The 16,643-nt window shown below is 39.1% G+C and overlaps 1 protein-coding gene across 1 annotated transcript; it reads right to left on the reverse strand.

The window, feature by feature from the left end:
- Positions 1 to 156: 156 nt before the first annotated feature.
- LOC113586240 lies at positions 157 to 16,526 on the reverse strand. Its single transcript, XM_027024242.2, has 40 exons — positions 16,285 to 16,526; positions 15,524 to 16,112; positions 15,170 to 15,276; positions 14,906 to 14,962; positions 14,328 to 14,444; positions 14,094 to 14,227; positions 13,623 to 13,717; positions 13,378 to 13,432; positions 13,053 to 13,181; positions 12,648 to 12,908; positions 12,320 to 12,518; positions 11,508 to 11,655; positions 11,256 to 11,329; positions 10,858 to 11,158; positions 10,637 to 10,673; positions 10,251 to 10,558; positions 8,837 to 9,612; positions 8,601 to 8,755; positions 8,364 to 8,504; positions 8,036 to 8,165; positions 7,795 to 7,894; positions 7,619 to 7,658; positions 7,335 to 7,509; positions 7,009 to 7,213; positions 6,186 to 6,298; positions 5,851 to 6,049; positions 5,629 to 5,734; positions 5,192 to 5,413; positions 4,360 to 4,552; positions 4,062 to 4,218; positions 3,809 to 3,905; positions 3,389 to 3,689; positions 3,078 to 3,296; positions 2,889 to 2,976; positions 2,523 to 2,658; positions 2,102 to 2,405; positions 1,942 to 2,011; positions 1,701 to 1,803; positions 990 to 1,384; positions 157 to 867 (listed from the first exon to the last, which is right to left on the reverse strand). Exons 1-40 carry the CDS (start codon positions 16,524 to 16,526, stop codon positions 724 to 726), a joined length of 7,422 nt encoding a protein of 2,473 aa, XP_026880043.2. The 3' UTR covers positions 157 to 723.
- Positions 16,527 to 16,643: the final 117 nt, after the last annotated feature.

Consider the following 16,643-nt stretch of genomic DNA (forward strand, 5'->3'; position numbering starts at 1 on the left):
AGGTCAAATTATTCCGATTTGTTTAAAAGACACAATTAGCACACAAGTTTCTTTAAAAGTGCACGCAAATGTAATTGTTTAAATAAAAAAAAAACATGATAAATCTTAGTAATCAGCATCTTACTAATAAGCCTAATCAGCAGCAAAAATGCGTTGGTCATCGACAAACCTTCATAAGAGAAGAATAAGGCATCAGGACTAACATCTAGTTATTTAATTTAATAAACAGGAGTAAGTGATTATTTATTACTTATGATTAAACAAAGGCAACAAGGAATGCACCTTAAATAAAAATATATATTACTTGTCAAATCAACACCAAGTTCAGAAAATTGCGCGCACACACAAACACACACACAAAAAAGGAAAATCGGCTCAGTAACAATCATTCCCAAAATAGCCATTATACTTTAAAGCATTTGAATCCATAGAAGACAGACAGTTTCTTAGTGCAGCTCTGGGTAAAATTTGGTCTCTATAGCTTTAATACTATAAGGCAACAGTAATACTCGGGTAGAATTGATCAGTTACATGCAACTTAAGAGCTAAATTACAGATAAATCAAGCACCAAAGTTGTATTGCACCATTGCAAATTCTAAGTAAGAATAGAACACCTGACCCTTAGAATAAACATGCTTGTACTGGTTACTCTCCATCACGGGCAGCTAATTAATACAGCAGCCATGACAACACAGCCTAGAGACTTTGGTTATGAAAGGAAGTCAATCTGCATCTACAATTTCAGTGAAGATGTCATGGATGAAGAACTGAGAAACTCTGGCTGGTTCATCTTCAGTATTTTCACTGGGAACGGGAGAGGTGGGAGAGTTACTTTGTAGAGGTGGACCAACACAAGACGGCATCCACTACGATTTGGAGAAAGAAAATATGGATGAACATTTGAAAGTTTCAGTGTTTTACAGTACAAGGCAGTTCATGTTTTGGCATAGAACAAGTGTCTATGACCAGCACCAACCCTAATATCTACCTGTGGAGGAGTCATGGGTTGGTATGTGCTGGTTGAGACTTTGACTGGAGAAGAAGCAGGGGTGCAGGAGGAGGAACCAGTTTCCCCAATCTGTACTGCTACACGGGAGAGAACGACCCTTGGTGAGAGTGCTGGGGACTTGGGCAACCATGAATCACTCAGCAGGGAAGAGCTTTCCATAGGCTCTGAGTTTATTTTCTCAATTTGGGATATATCAGACAAATGTCGAGTGTGCTGGTTAGTTGTTTGTTCAGACTCTTCCTTTATTTTGGCTGCCTGATCATGCTGGGGTCTTGATGTGAACTGAGTTGAGAGTGTTTGACCAGTTTTTGAGGAGGTATCTTCATCTTTAGTGCAGGTCCTTTTGAACAGTGTAGGCTTCACTCGTATCTTAGCTTTTGAGAAATCAGAGGAAGCATTATGTAAACTGGGTTGCTAGATTGATTGAAAGAGAACATTATCCTATACCGAATAAGACAAACTGGGATTACACAACTTTGTTGGTGAGGCAGTTTTAGACAATTTTAGGCTTCTTAGTTGTGTCTTAACTCCCTTTAATCCTTTATTAAAGGATATTAAATAGGATTAAAAAAAAATAATAATAATAATTATATATATATATATATATATATATTATATATATATATATATATATATATATATATATATAAAATAATAATAATAATAATCAGAAAGTTGCCTCTGCCTCACCTCTACGTCTAGCAGGTAATGTCTTTACATGTGATCCTGATGGTCCCTCACTGGACTCCTTGTTAATTTCTGACATTGTGGGAATATCTCCTGTTGTTTCCATCTATAAGAGATGTACTCAATCACCCATCTCTTTAATGCTGAAAAACTCTATAAAAATACTGTTTGGAAACTGGAAGACTTTTCAAAATAAGTGAGCTGTTAAACCGGCTTCATGTGTTTCATTACAGACTCTACTCACTTCAGTAATGAGAGAAACTCTTTCATGAGCCTGCTCAGTCTCCTTCAAGTCTCGGGGCTGCACTTTGGAACTTGACAACAGTAAAGTCATGACAAATGGTCACATCGTTTACCATTAACCTTTACCTTTCACATAGTGGTTAAAATAAAAGGTTTCTTACCATGAAGTAAGGTTGGTGCTCTGGTGCCCAACTTCAACACCTTCACTTTTATTTGAGAACAAAGGCAAACTTTCCTTGACTTTAAAGTTTGATTTCATTTTGGACATCTTGGAGAGATCTTCTGCTTTCAGCTCTGCTGCTGGCTGTATGGACATTTTCTTTGCCCAAACAGTTATGGGTAGCTGACGCATTCTTGAAACAGTTCTGGTTGGGTTTAAATCCCTGTTTTCTAAAAATGGTGGATTGGTGTTGGAGGATTCATTTTTTTTGTCCAGTCGTTTTGCAAATGGAAGCTTTAGATTTGCTTGAGAGTGAAATCAAAGAAAATACCACATCACAATTTAACCAGGCATTGCACCAACATAAAGCCATATGCCAACAAAGCCATACAGTGTTTTATTCCACTGTATATTTTTTTTACCTTTCACTTTTGCAGGACTGTTTTTCCCTACCAATACTGGCGGCTCCTTTAATATTCCCTCTTCAATTATTGATCTCTCCCTTGAATCCTCTGATGCAGTTTGGACTGGGCTAGAAATTGCTGCCTTTTTTAACTTCTGCAGCAATGAGGAAAAGTTATTTTTAAAAAAAAGTTAATTAATTTTCTTTAGAAAATTAATTCATAAATTCTATAATTGTTTACATAAAAAATACAAGAAAAGTTAATTTAGCACAAAAATCACACAAGACAAAATGTATATCTTATTTTTCTGTGTCTTGTCCAGTCTCTTTGGAACACTAGCTAAGTGGCTTTCATCTGTATGTATATCTGTAAGTCATTGCTTACATTTTCTCTTAACTCCTCAGAGACCATATGAGCAACACAGTTCTTCTCTGGCCCAGTCTCTTCGAAGTCCACAAACAGAGAGTCAGTACTATGCAATGAAACAAAGAAGAGCCACCAAGTTGCAAAGTAGTTCTTGAGAGAGAAAAAAAACAAGACATAACAATGAAATCAGAATGGCAAACAGCCTACCATATAGTCTTTGCGCTTAGCTTGGCTTCTGGGTATCCTTGTGAGCACACTCCTTTATGAGATGTCACCACTGAATCACCCTTGCCCTCCAAGCTTAATTCCACTTTAGGACTATATGAGGTGGTTGCTGTTTGAACTTTGTTTAAAGACTCATTTGACCCTTTCTCAAGATCATCCTTTGCTTTCTGGGGTCTTTGCTCCTGGAGCTGGGCATCAAGACTACCAGACAACCAACAAAGAAATGATGATCTGCATGGGATGTTTAACAATAAACAAAATGGCTTGGTAAAATGTAAAATTCTTTTTCTTACCATTTTGATAGCCTAACTGTACATGGCATGATAGCATGCTTTCTCCTCAACTCCTCTTCTCCGTCTGCCAAATTTGACCTCTGTTTGGCTATTGAACCCGGTTCTACTTTAGGGACATATAAAATATCTGTTTTTTTCAGCTTTGTGGAAGGATCATGAGAATCTTTATTGCTGTGAGGTACCACAGTTGGATGGGATGTTGCTGAGACAGCTTGTGACATTGGCTGGCTCTGCTCCGTGATATTCTCAGCTGTTTTTGAGGGGTAATTTTTAGCACTTGCCCTCTTCACCCGCTGCTTGCCTTGTGGTGGAAACAAGAGAGAACTAGCATCACTGACTGAAAATAAAAAAATTAATTAATTAATTTACAAAAAAAACAAAAAAACAAAAAAGGAACTCTGAAACCAAATATTTGACTACCCGTTCTTCTGGCAAGTGCTTTACTCTCCTTTGAGGATGAATAATTCTGCTTCATGGTTTCAGCAAATGCTGTGGATAAATCTTTAGCCTTTTCCACCTGTAGGAAACATTTTGTTTAGTCTTGATCATGCAACTGAAATAGAAACTAAGACACAAACACTATGGACTAACTCCCAAGGGAACAATAAGTCACACAAAACCATACCTTGCCTTCAATTCTAAAATGATTCTCCTGCATCTTTGAATGACTGACCTCCTCTCTAGTAGGACTGCTCACAAATGGTAGTTGCCAGTCCTCACTTAAATCTTCTCCCATCTCCTCCGAGACAGGAACAAAAACATCAGCCAAAACCATGTGAGAAACACCCTCACGTTCTTCCTCAGCCTCATTTAAGTCCACAGAGCCAGAACTTCAGGACAAAAATAATTAAGCAAACCTTAGTAATTGTGTAATTGGTCTTAAAACAGTTTTAGGTTTTTGATTATCTTTTACCTTGAGGTCATCATTACACTGATGGAAATCATCTCCTTTATGAGCTACTGTTACTTACCTTTCTTTGTCCTTTGACCTTGAATTCATATCCTCTTTTATTGCAAAATCTTCTGATAGGAGCTTGGTTGCAGTCTCATTTGGCACATTATCAACTTCATGTATTTTTGATTGCCAAGGTGATGGCAAGATCATTGGGGCCAGTTCTGAATGAATGGGCTCCATGTCACTCTGAGACATTTCTGAGGATTCATCTTAAAGCAAATGTTTTTAGAAGACATTTGGGCTTCACTTTCAGCTTGCAACATATACAAAATATTGAAAAAGTAAAAAAAAAAATGTAATTAACAATTACACAGTCAAATTTTAAATGCTTTTTTTCAAGTGACAAAAGCACCATTTTCCCACCTTTCCCAACAAGCATTTTAATTTCTTGGGAAGCCAATATTGTGTCAATTGCCTTCTTATGAGAATCATCATCTGGGCTTGGCGTGCCTGTCATCTTTTTGTCCTGTATACATATGAAACATTGGTGCTTGGTTTATTCAGCAGAGAGCTTTTCTCGGTTTTCTAGAGGAGTCCTTTGTTCTTAGGTGAACTTACAGGTGCTGTCCCCTCAGTAGTGATATATTGCATCACATCAGAAGTGCGTTTTACCACATGAGAAACACCTGCATAATCTTTATCCTCTTCAGAGTCCTTGTGTTGCGGGTTGGGACTAAAAGATACAAAATTACCCTGGTAACAATCGGAAGACATGTAAAACAAATAATTTGTTATTTACTTGCAAGTGGTCTTTTACCTCTTCAAGAGGCTAACAGAGCATTGTGTAATCTGGCGTTTTTGCTGCAAGACGTCTCCTTGAGGGGGATCAGATACTAAATTTTCTTTGCCTTTTGTTTTATCCTCCAATTTGGGCATACGTGGGACACCTTCAGTTTCAAGCCTTGTTGAAATAAGACTGCAATCTTCCTTTGCCTGAGGTACCATGGTTTGCTGTGATGGCAAAACAGCCTGTGAAATGTTTGACTGATTCTTCTCCGTAACAGGCTGATCAGTTTTCATGGAGTCATTTGTAACCCATGATCTTTTTATTAGTTTAGGTTCCAGCTTTCCTTCTGACAGAAATCAGAGAAAATTATGCCAACATAAAATGAATAATAACAACATAAGAGGAACATAACAGAAGACAAAAAAAAGTAAATAAATTAATTCAAAAAGTAAAAAATAAATAAATTATATACATTTATTTTTTACTTTTTGAATTTATATATATATAAAAATTTATAATTTCTCAATCAGTACAAAAGCATAAAATTAGATTGTCTACCTTTCCTTTTGGCAGGTGCCTTTTTCTCCTCTGACAATGACTGCTTGCACTTCGAATCCTCCATTATACTAAACAATGGACTGGATACAGCTGTAGGATGTTTTACCTGTAGCAAACAGTATATAGCAGTCAGTAGTTCATTGTAAAATAACTTTCTGTAAATTGCAAAACACACACAGTATGCAAATGTGACCAAACATTTTTTTATCTATGAACATGTACCTTTTTTAGCTCTTCAGAAGGAATCTCTTGTGTCTTTGCATGAACAGCTGAAGAGCAGCCTTCTCTGTGAATGTTAATTTCTTCAGGCATTGCACTCTCCTTGCTTACATAATCTTCCGAGACCGGCATCAAGACATCAGCCAACACAACGTGAGATATACCTTCACATTTTTCAGTGTCCTGGGGCGAAGACTTAACACTAAAAGACAAAGGGTTATTGTAACAGCTCATATTGATGTAATGAGTGTGATATGATACTTATACTTGGATTTAAGATCTTTAAGTTCTGGACACTGTCAGCACAGGGACTTTGGGGCTTTAAATCGGGAACAGACCTGATATCTTCTGCTTCTTGCTTTGCAGAACCCTCTTTATACTTGTCTTTTGCTTGGTGTGTTATGGTTTGATGAGTTGCTTGTGGCATGCCTTGATAGTCAACCTTCATGACCTGCTCTAAAATTCAGGAGTCAAATTGTGTGTTAGTAACTGTAAGTCAAGTCAAGTACTTAAAAACTCAAATCCCGATTTTAAAGAACTTCTAATAGAAACAATGTTTCCGGATTCCCATTAAAATCCAAAGCCTGTTTTAATTGAGGAAAAAAAAACTGGGTTCAGGCAAAATATTTTAGAGATGGTTTCCAAGAGCTTGGGAGAAAGTGCCTTATCCTTTAATATGACAGCATGATCCAGCAGTTTAAATATAAAAAACCAGAACGATGGCAAGGAGGGTCAAGCACTGTTGGTCACTTGTCTATTACAATGAACTCACATGTTTTGTTTGAATATTGTGTACTTTTATCATGTATTTAAAAATACAAATGTCTATTGTTGAGGATGGAGATAATTAAGCATTACAACATGCCAATTGAGATCACCAGTATTTCAATATGCACACAACTGTACATTGAAGGAAATTTAAAGAAATTTCTTCAGGCTTTCTACTTACTGGGTGCTGGTTTTTCTTCCAACATTGATGATATATTTGATTTTTCTTGTGAGTGAGTATTCAGTGGCCTGGGAGTATCTGCTGACTCCTTTTCCTTTCAAAGCATTTAATCAGACTCAGACATGTTTATTAGGCACAACCTATGCACGGACATGACAAACAACAACAACAACAACAACAACAACAACAACAACAACAACAACCTGACATACTTTGATGACCTCTGGGGAAAGGCTCCCTTCTGTTTCTGGAGTCTCTTCACTGAACTCAGCACCTCTCTTCAATGTGGTTGTCAGGCCCAATGTGACATTTTCTCCAATATCTTCAGTGAGCATTCCCAAGGAGTCAGATAACTCATTTTGTGATATGCCCACACACTCTTTTTCAGTCTCTTCGATTTTCATAGGCAGAAATATACTAGAAAAGCCAAAGAAACCTGTATAAAATTATTCTATAAAATATGCTTTGGTTTAACATAACACAAGTAACAATTTACATGCTTAATCCTATCTGAAACTACTATAGAAGCAAGTGTTACCTAGGACAGTATGGTGTAGATGGTAAAGCGGAAGACACTGGTGGAGATGGGACTTCAACAGGGTATAAGTCAGAGGTCATTGCAGAGTCATTACTAGCGAAGGCCAAATCTGCTTGGGTGACAGGAATCTCATAGAGTGTCAAGATGAAGGTGGGTTCCTCATTACTTTGGCCATCTGTGTGAAGATGGTGGCAATTGGACAGGAGAGAAGAAGTAATTATGATGTCACCATTTTAAATTTGCCTCTAACGTAATGCAACGTTAGTCTTGTTAAACAGGCTCACCTCCAGCTGAATGGATGACCTTTGCAGGGGCACATGCAACCTTAAAATAATTAATTAATATAATTATTAATATAATTAATAATTAAAAAATTTAAACAGAAACTATCCCTCATGGCATTTTGTGATGTTCACTGGATCTAAATTGAAACACTGTACTTCTCTAGCATCTTACTTACGTGACATGTTTCTGTCATCTGTCCCGTTTGTGAGGGAAGAGGCGAAACACGTGAAGTATCAGTCTTCTGGAGATCTGCTACAGACTGGCAATTTGGTGTCCTATAGAGGAATTAAAAGATCTTATAGAAAGTCTCTGGCTTTTAAATTGTTGATTGAAATTAATACTCACTTCTAATATGTTAGCAGTTTCTTCCTTTCTTTTTTTTAAAAAAAACCAACTAATGAGAACTGGATACATACATGACCACATCACAACTGCTTTTAGTTTGGTCAGAAGCCATCTGTAGCACTGGAGCACTGACTTCATTCAAAGTTACTGTAGTGATCTTCTGCTCCTGCTCCAGTACTGTTACAGATGCACCACTAGGAACTGGCAGTATAAGCAAGATGAGAAAAAGAAAAAAAAACAAACAAACCTTGCCTTGATTTTAATATATGGTAAAGAAAACAAACAAACAAAATATATTCTCCAGATACCAATCAACAGTTTATATTCCAGGGAAGAACAGACAGACTGGAATCTTTGAAGTTAAGGCTGGAATGGAGTAATAAGTTGATGCGTGGGAACCTTTTGATGGTTTAGATTCTGCATGATGCACAGAACTCAGATATATCCCCTTCTTTTTGGAGATGTTCTCCTTGGCAAAATCTAAGTCACAGAGCTGGTCAACAGCAGAACTCTGAAGTAAAAGCTTCTCAGAAGAGACAGCTGGAATAAACAAGACAGAAAACAACCACTGATCATTAATACAAGGCAGTGCAATGTTAGTTTATGGGTCAGCACATGTTATTGCATGGAGCTTACTTGTGTTAGGCTCTATGCTTTTTTGTTTTGGAGAACAGTTCATGACTCTGGATGCCAAATTCAAGTTAGGTTTAGGCTTCAGGAACCTGCTTCTCCTCTTTAGGATGACACCATGTTCACAAGAAATGGAGGTACCAGAGGATAATTTTGTGCTGCTAATAAGATGAGAAATAGATAGTCAGGACAAAAAATAGCTTACACATTTCCTAGTCACATTTTTATTTTTCATTACATACCTGGGTTGAATAGCATGTTCCTCTTCTTCTAGAGAGTGTGCCTTGATTATTGCTGTAGTCATGACTAACCCCTCTGGCATCTGCTTTATTTTTGGGTTTAACAATGCAAACTCCTGAGACATCGGTGAGACTTCAGAGGGTTCCAGCAGAGACCCACGAGACTCTTGAGATGCTTTAATTTCTGGGGTTGCCAAAAAGGCATCCTCTGAGCCCTCCTTAATTTCTAGTGTTGTTACTACAGACTCCTGTGACCTTTCAAGGACTTCACAGGTTTCTAGCAATGACCTTTCTGAATCCTCTTTGATTTCAGTGCTCATCAATTGAGACCTCTGAAATCCTTCCATAATTTCTGGTGTTGGCACAACAGTCTCCTGTGATCTCTCGGAGACTTCAGCAGGTTCTCGCAGTGACCCTTGCGAGTACTTATTGATTTCTGGTATCAACACTTGTGATCTCTCATTAATGTCTGGTGTTGCCACTTCAACATCTTCCTGAGAGTCCTCTTTGACCACTGGTGTGGACACCAATGACCCCTCTGATCTCAGCTTTATTTCTGGGGTCGTCATGACAGACCCCTGGGTTCCCTCTTTAACTTCTAGTGCCGTCACTACAGACTCCTGTGATCTTTCCACGACTTCAGCAGGTTCTGAAAGAGACTCTTGCATGTTCTCTTTGATTTCTGTGGTTATCGATACAGACCCCTGTGGTCTGTCCCAAGTTTGTGGTGCTGCCACTACAGACGCCCGAGATCCCTCCAAGACTCCAGAGCAAGACTCCTGTGGCAGCACCGACGATTGCACCAGTGCAAGCACAGATGTCTTGTTTACCTCTGTAGCATCTTGGGTTGCCAAGGAAGTGCCATAAGACTCAAGCAACATAATGGCAGTTCTTTTATGGGACCCATGTGCATTAGGTTTTGTGCAGGCAAGATCCTCAGAAGCCACATCCTCTAAGGAAGCCAAAGATGCAGAAGCCTGAAGATCATTTTCTGTTGAGACATCTGTAAGAATCAAATCTTTTTTTTCCCCCCTTCTGGGTCAAGAATACAAATTTGGATGCTTGGAGTTTTAATTATTTTATGGTCTTACCTTTATCTGTCTTGGACTGGAACAGTGGTTCAGGCTTCTCCAAGGGGCACAAAGTTTCTACCTTGTTCACCTCTGGCTTATCGTTCACTGTGAAAAGATATAAGAACTTGCATACCAAGATCAAATCATCAACATGTAAAACAAACTATAAAAATATTGCTTCATATCTTACTGTCTGAATTTAAGGTGGTAGAAAAGTGTCTTGTGCTTGATGGATCAGACTGACCCTAACAAAAGAATGTGTAATATGGAAAATAAGTAAAACACTGTTTTTCATGGTTATTCCTTTAGGTCAGTACAAATGAAGCCCAAACATCTCTGCTTACCGATGCAGACTCCATCATCTCCAGATCTTCCCAGTGACTCTCAAGAACAGCACTTTGTGAATCAATGTCTGGAGGTCCTCCAACCACACACTCATCTTGACCAACTTCCACATTCTCTTCCATAAGGTTGCTGAGTTGAAATGAGAGCTCTGTGTTGAGTGATAAATCTAGAGGACTCATCTGTGGCGATGATGATGGTGATGGTAATGGCGATGGTTGTTTAGCAGCTGTTTGCTCCTGATCACTGAGGAACATGTCTACTTCTTCACGAGATAACATCACCAATGGTCTTCTTTGGAACATTGGACCTTTAGGTGAGAATAATATTTTTAGGAGCAGTACAAGAATGACCACACGAACAGTCGTTTATACTGAGCTGAACTTACTGTTTAAAGCATGTAGGTATGAGAAGTCCCCAAGCTTCTGAAAGAGAACAGAGGATAGTCAGCTACTACACTAAAACAGCTTTCAGTACTTATATCTACTAATCTGCTGCCTGCAGAGCTTACTTTCAACCATAATCCAACACATCAGATCCAGTCAGTCAAGGCCGGCTGAGATGAATTCCAGGACCAGACAACGCTGATCGTGCTCTGATTTATTTTACCTCATCCAAGGTGTTATCCATGTCGGAGTCTTCTGATTCCTGAGTGACTATCTGCTTTTTGGGGCTCTCCTTATCCTCAGAGGCTGGATCATGCTCAGATTCCTCGTGGTCCATCATTCCTTTTCTCCTCCCCTTTTGCCCACCAAAAGTCAGATTGCGCTTTGCTCTATCTGACCTTTGCATCTTCATCTGCTTGCTAGAGGAGCTCTCACTAATAGATGGAGAAGCAGGTGAATTCCCAGGAGGCTCTGATTCTTTACTTATGGAATGGAGCTTAGAAGGGCTATGTAGGTTTTTTTCCCTGTAATATTTGCACAGGAAGAACATACAGAGCAGTCAAAATGTTGAAAACAACAGCAAGCAAACAAACAAAAAGGGATATAATTAAAATTACTTACCTTGGGGGAGTCCTTTCCATCACATTCTCTGCTTCTTTCTGGAGCTGTCCCTTCTCCATAGGACTAATCGCTACCTAAATAAATAAAAAAAACTTAATAAAGACCAAAAAACTAGTGCTAATGATGGGGGTATTCTCCTCCACAGCACTACATAAATTGAAAATCAAGCCACGACAACAGCACTTGATCTTGCTCTAGATCTCATCAATATTTACTTTTACAGTGGTTATCAATGTTCTCAATTTGACTCACTTGAATGTCATCAGGCTCATTAGTAGTTTCAGGTTCAATGCTTCTCTTGCATCCTCTTCTGCCCAGGTAGGGCTTGGGCTTCTGAGCGACCCTGACAGACTTTTGTTGGGGTACATCCACAGCATGAGCAGGGACCAGCGTGCCATTCCTGTCCAGTTGCAGCATAAGAAGCAGTGATTCATTGCATAAGAAAGAACACTTAGATGTGCAGATAAACCCTTTTGGAAGCTAAAAACCATTACTTATCAGCCTCTGAAGGCCCCATTGTTGAAGCCTCTCCATTTTCTTCAGTTTCCTCATTCATTGTGCCTGAAGAGAAAATAATTAATTGAATGAGCTCAAAACAAAAGGGTAATTAATGATATCTGATGAAACAAAAAGTTATTACCTTTCGGCACCTCTCGCTTTGTGCTCTTTTTCCCTTTGGTAGATCCACCTGTTTTAAGGTCACCTTTTTTGGAACGTTTACATGTCTTCATAGTGGCCACAGAGTGATCATCAGTGATGCCACTTTCATTAGTGTTAACGGACTCATGGTCATCGCTAACTGAATTTCATGATACATAAGGAAAACACTTTTAATACACATTACTCTCTTTCTTTTTTTTCCGAGCTGACCCAAAAGTGAACACTATGTTGAGCAATCATTAAAAACATCTGCTATGGCAGGCACCTGAGCTTCCTCAGGAGAACAAACATGAGTTATATTAGTTAGTAAATGCTAAATGTCATCAAATGTTAATGAGGTAGTAAGTGTTAAATATCAGTAAATGTCAACTCAAATCAAATGTTAACTGGAACCTTTGAGTGACTTTCTGCTCCAACTGCCCTTTCTTCCTTCAGCTGGCTTTTCAACCTCTCCCTCCTTGCCACCTTTTCTTGAGGTTTTGTGCTTCTTTTTCCGTGTGGGAGCATTTGACCCAAGCTCATCTTCCTTATTGGCATTCACAGCGTCATCCGCCATGTTGAAAATGCCACTCTCATCTTCACCATCGTGTGGTGAACTAATCCCTGAAACGACAAATAATTAATTTATAGATTTCTGCATTTCATATACATTTTTCACTTTGTATTCTTTCATGGCAGACTTTTGATATTGCTATTTTAAATGCACGGATAAATAGTAATTTAAAAAGTTACCTTTTGGGGTCGTTTTGCTACGTTTCCTTTTTTTCCTTTGGACTTGCTCCTCAGATAAGTCCTCGGCATCCTTAGCTTCGTTAACTTGCCTTGGACGTTTTCGCTTCCTTTTAGCTGGGGCAGTATCCGTTTCATTAACATTAGAGAGGTTTTCATTCTCCTTTTCTGCATAGACCTGTCCACCATCCTCCATCTCAAAGTGTTGATCTTCCTCATCACCATGGCATTCTTCTTCACAAACAGATTTTTTTCCTTTTTTACCTGCTGGATCATTTGGAAAGGTGTTAAAAAAGGAGCCCATGTTACTTTGAGAACTAAAACATTAAAAGCTTTTAGAGTCTCTGGCCCAATGGGCTTTTACATGGCATATTTATTATTACTTATGCCAAAACTTTGCACTGTTACCTCTGGTTTTCCCTGCTTTTCTGGATTGGGTCATTACTAATTTGATAGATTTTCCTTTTTCTTTATCTTTGGCCAAAACCCTCTCCAGCAGAAAGCTAAAGAACTCCTTGTCATATGGTCGCTTATTTCCTTGAAGGACAGCAACAAGAGGTGTAGTGTTAGCACTGTAAAATGTTCATGTAAAATGATCACATTATGTGAAAATTACATATTGAAGAATTTTGAATATTTCAAAATCTTGTTTTGCTGCATTACACTGTATTCCACGAAAATGATCAAAACCAGTTTAATTTTACTTCCATTTATGGAAAAAAGTACAACTCACTGAAAGCTTTGTCAATTCTCCATGCACTTGCCCTCTCCTCTCTTTTAAATTTGTTCTATAATCAAGTTAAATGCGCACAAATTAAATCATGCCATATATCATGAAGGTATTACACCATTGTTTTATTCTGGATGGCTTAATTATAAAGATAAAAAAAAAAAAAAGACAAAATATCAATCATTCATTAACTGTACCATGATTAGTTACCAATATAAATTATAGAATTAGAAACAAAAAGGGACCACCTTAATCTCAGAACGGCTACGGTGTGGTAACAGCTGAGCAATCAGAGAGAAATCTGTGCCCACCATGCTGATGGCCAGAAAAAACATGTCTGTCTCTGGAAGAAACATTTACATTATTTAGTTAATGCTTTTATTCAAAGCAACTTACAATTCTGATTTAACACAACTTGAGAAGCTGAGGGTTCAGGGCCTTGTTCAGGGGCCCAACAGTGGCAACTTGGCATTGATGGGGCTTGAACTGGCAACCTTCTGATGACTAGTCAAGTACCTGAACCACTGAGCTAGACACACCCAAAAATTTCTCCATGACCAATAACTATGCGCATATTAAATGTAGACATTTCTTTTAACTATAAGCAGAACCAGAATTGAATTCATAGGCAATTTATGATATTTAATATCAGAAAACAGTGACAATTTAAACAGTACAGAAATGCCATGAAAAGGCAAAGGGCATCGGAGCTCAGTTACCTCTAACTGACCAGCTTTTCACGTAGTTCCAATTTCTGAAGCTTGTGTAAGACGTAGTTGATCCTCGTTCGAAGAGGGGATTTGAGCTCTCCACCACTACGGTATCAGAGGTCCTCTGAACTCGCACTGTCAAGCTAAAACAAACACAAAATAGGTGAGTGTGCTTCTCTTGAGAACAACCCATTCCTGATCCAGGAACACCACAAATGCACTTGTAGGTGGGAGTAACGCCACCTGTCTTCATCCAGAATGATTGAGCCATCCTCTGCCACTCTGACCTTTGGCATCAACATTCCCTCATTTTCAGACTCTGCCTCTTCCTCATCTGTCTCCTGGGTTTTCTCTGGCACCCTGACAAGAAATTGGTCATTTGCCCAGGAACTGGCTTATGAATACATTCTTACACAATGAACAGGAATGTGGCATCATCAGTTCCAAGAAAAGCTGTCGCTTCTCAACCACTTTACATTTTAAACCACTCTAAAGGGGGCACATTTTTAAAGCTTCCCACTTGTAAAATGAAAGGTAACCACTAGGCTTTATGCTTCACCTGATTTTTTTTTTTTCACCTGATCATTCCTGACAGTATGAGAACACTGTCAGAGACTAGAAGTCTTGATTGAAACAGTAGCACATCTTGCATATAGCACATTCTGTGATTACCATTACACTCCAGTACTCAATTTGAGTGGGGAAACATATCTAAAGGCCTTTACACTGCAATACATAGCTGCTGCACAAGGGAGGAGATCAAAGAAACTACAAAAGAAGGGGATAAATACTGGAAAAAGAAGAATCGGAGCTAAGATTACTTTGGCAACGGTGGAACAGTAACTTCGGCTTGGTCCTCCTCACGCACCATGGAAGACCTGTTAAGGAGTCCAGACAGACCAGAGTGTAGATTTATGTACCACATGCATTTATTCATGCACAAAATCATGCAAAACAAAGATTTCTTTTATAAACAGTCCTTGTAAAATGAAAAAAAAAAAAATAGAATGCTTTAAAAGGAGCACATTTTGAGATACTTTTTTTTTTGGGCCTGGTTGTCAAAGGAAGACTAAAATGACACCTACTTCATTGGGCTTGTATTGGGCAGGTAGTAGATTAGATCCCTCATGGTCATCTTACTGTGGTCCAGGGCTGCATATTCTCTCTTTTGTCTAACTGATTTCTTGGCCCTCTACACATGAAAAAAATAATCTATAAACAAAAGCACAGACTACTAGAGCACAGATACTCTAATTGCTTATATTAATGCACCATTTCTTTTTTTCTACAAAAAGCAGTCTCCAAAGTGAATGAAAAATTCATCAATGCGTTAACAAAATATGTTTTGTATAAAGTTTTTTGTTAGAAACTTTCCAAATGAAGAAATAAGCCCAGTGTCTTTGATGACAAACAGGACAAAACATCACACTGACTTTCACCTCAATATCTCTCCTCTTTTCGATCTTCATGAGTTCCTTCAGCTTGAGGGCCTTCAGGATCCTTTCCTTGTCTGTCTCCTTAGGAGAACCTGGCATATCAAAACAGGTGGACTTTGCATACACCGAGGGCACACCTGACACCTGTGTGGAGCACTGATGGGCTCCTTGCTCCTGTGGAGGTTGCTGAGGCAGGTGGCCCGGCGGAGGAGACGGTGGGGAGTCCTCCACTGACTTCTCATCATGAACGAAAGGCTTCTGGAGGCCAGATGTGGAAGGCACACATGGGGACAACGGTGGATATGATGTGGACAACGTCATGGCTACTTTTGTGGGCAACGTGGAGTAAGGTATCCCAGAGTCGGACAGATTGTCAGAGTTCCTTGAGTCCAAAGCTGTAGTCTCATGAGTAGAATCAAGCCCAGGTCCATCACTGGGCAATGTTGGCACTGCCAAGCTAGGTGTTCTGGCAGCCGGGCGAGGTACAGAAGTGACTCGTGGTCTGGAAAGTTTTGGAGTGGCTGAGAGCCTCATTCTTCTCTGAGGAACTGCATCAGGAGTGCTCCTGCCACTAGAGGGTGCTCCACCATGCCTACATTCAGCGCAAAGAAAACACTTTAAATCAAGTGCTCAATGTTTCCCCATTTTATTAAACAACAACTGGAACACCAGTGGAGAATGTGGGATCACAGTAACCCCATAAACTCTATTACTGAAAACAACAGTACAGGCAAAACTGTCAATGCCAGAGAGGAAATACTTACTGATTAGGTGAGGACTTGGCCAAAGGTGACTGTGGATCATTTTTAACACCTAAAGCTTGGGGAGTCTCTTCCACAGGTGGGTTTACCTGGGGAGAGGGTGAAGGCATGGCTGGTTTTTCAGCTTTGACTGTTGGCAGGGTGCTGTCAGTATCTGCTGCACCCTGTGAGGTCAGCTCTCCTGCCAAACCACTTCGACTTCCAGGCCTGAAATTAGGCTTAACGTTGATTCTTGCTCGCCGCATAATTCTGCAGAAATAAATAAAACAGTCTCAGCAAAGATAAAGTTTTTTACCTCTAAAACACAGTCATGTCACTTTTTGTGCTAGTGAGTTAACTATTGCTAGTTGATACACAGGATG

The sequence above is a fragment of the Electrophorus electricus genome, chromosome 9 (assembly GCF_013358815.1).
Source record: "Electrophorus electricus isolate fEleEle1 chromosome 9, fEleEle1.pri, whole genome shotgun sequence".
In the NCBI taxonomy this organism is placed as follows: Eukaryota; Metazoa; Chordata; class Actinopteri; order Gymnotiformes; family Gymnotidae; genus Electrophorus; species Electrophorus electricus.

What these genes read in the sequence shown, in the direction of transcription:
- LOC113586240 (XM_027024242.2), bottom strand. Translation starts at nt 16,526, where the DNA reads ATGCGGCGAGCAAGAATCAACGTTAAGCCTAATTTCAGGCCTGGAAGT. An exon ending in GAACATGCTATTCAACCCAG is followed by an intron (nt 8,756 to 8,836) that starts GTATGTAATGAA and finishes TCATCTTATTAG; the next exon opens with CAGCACAAAATTATCCTCTG. An exon ending in TTTCCCCAGAGGTCATCAAA is followed by an intron (nt 6,299 to 7,008) that starts GTATGTCAGGTT and finishes ATTTTAGAGCAG; the next exon opens with GTCATGAAGGTTGACTATCA.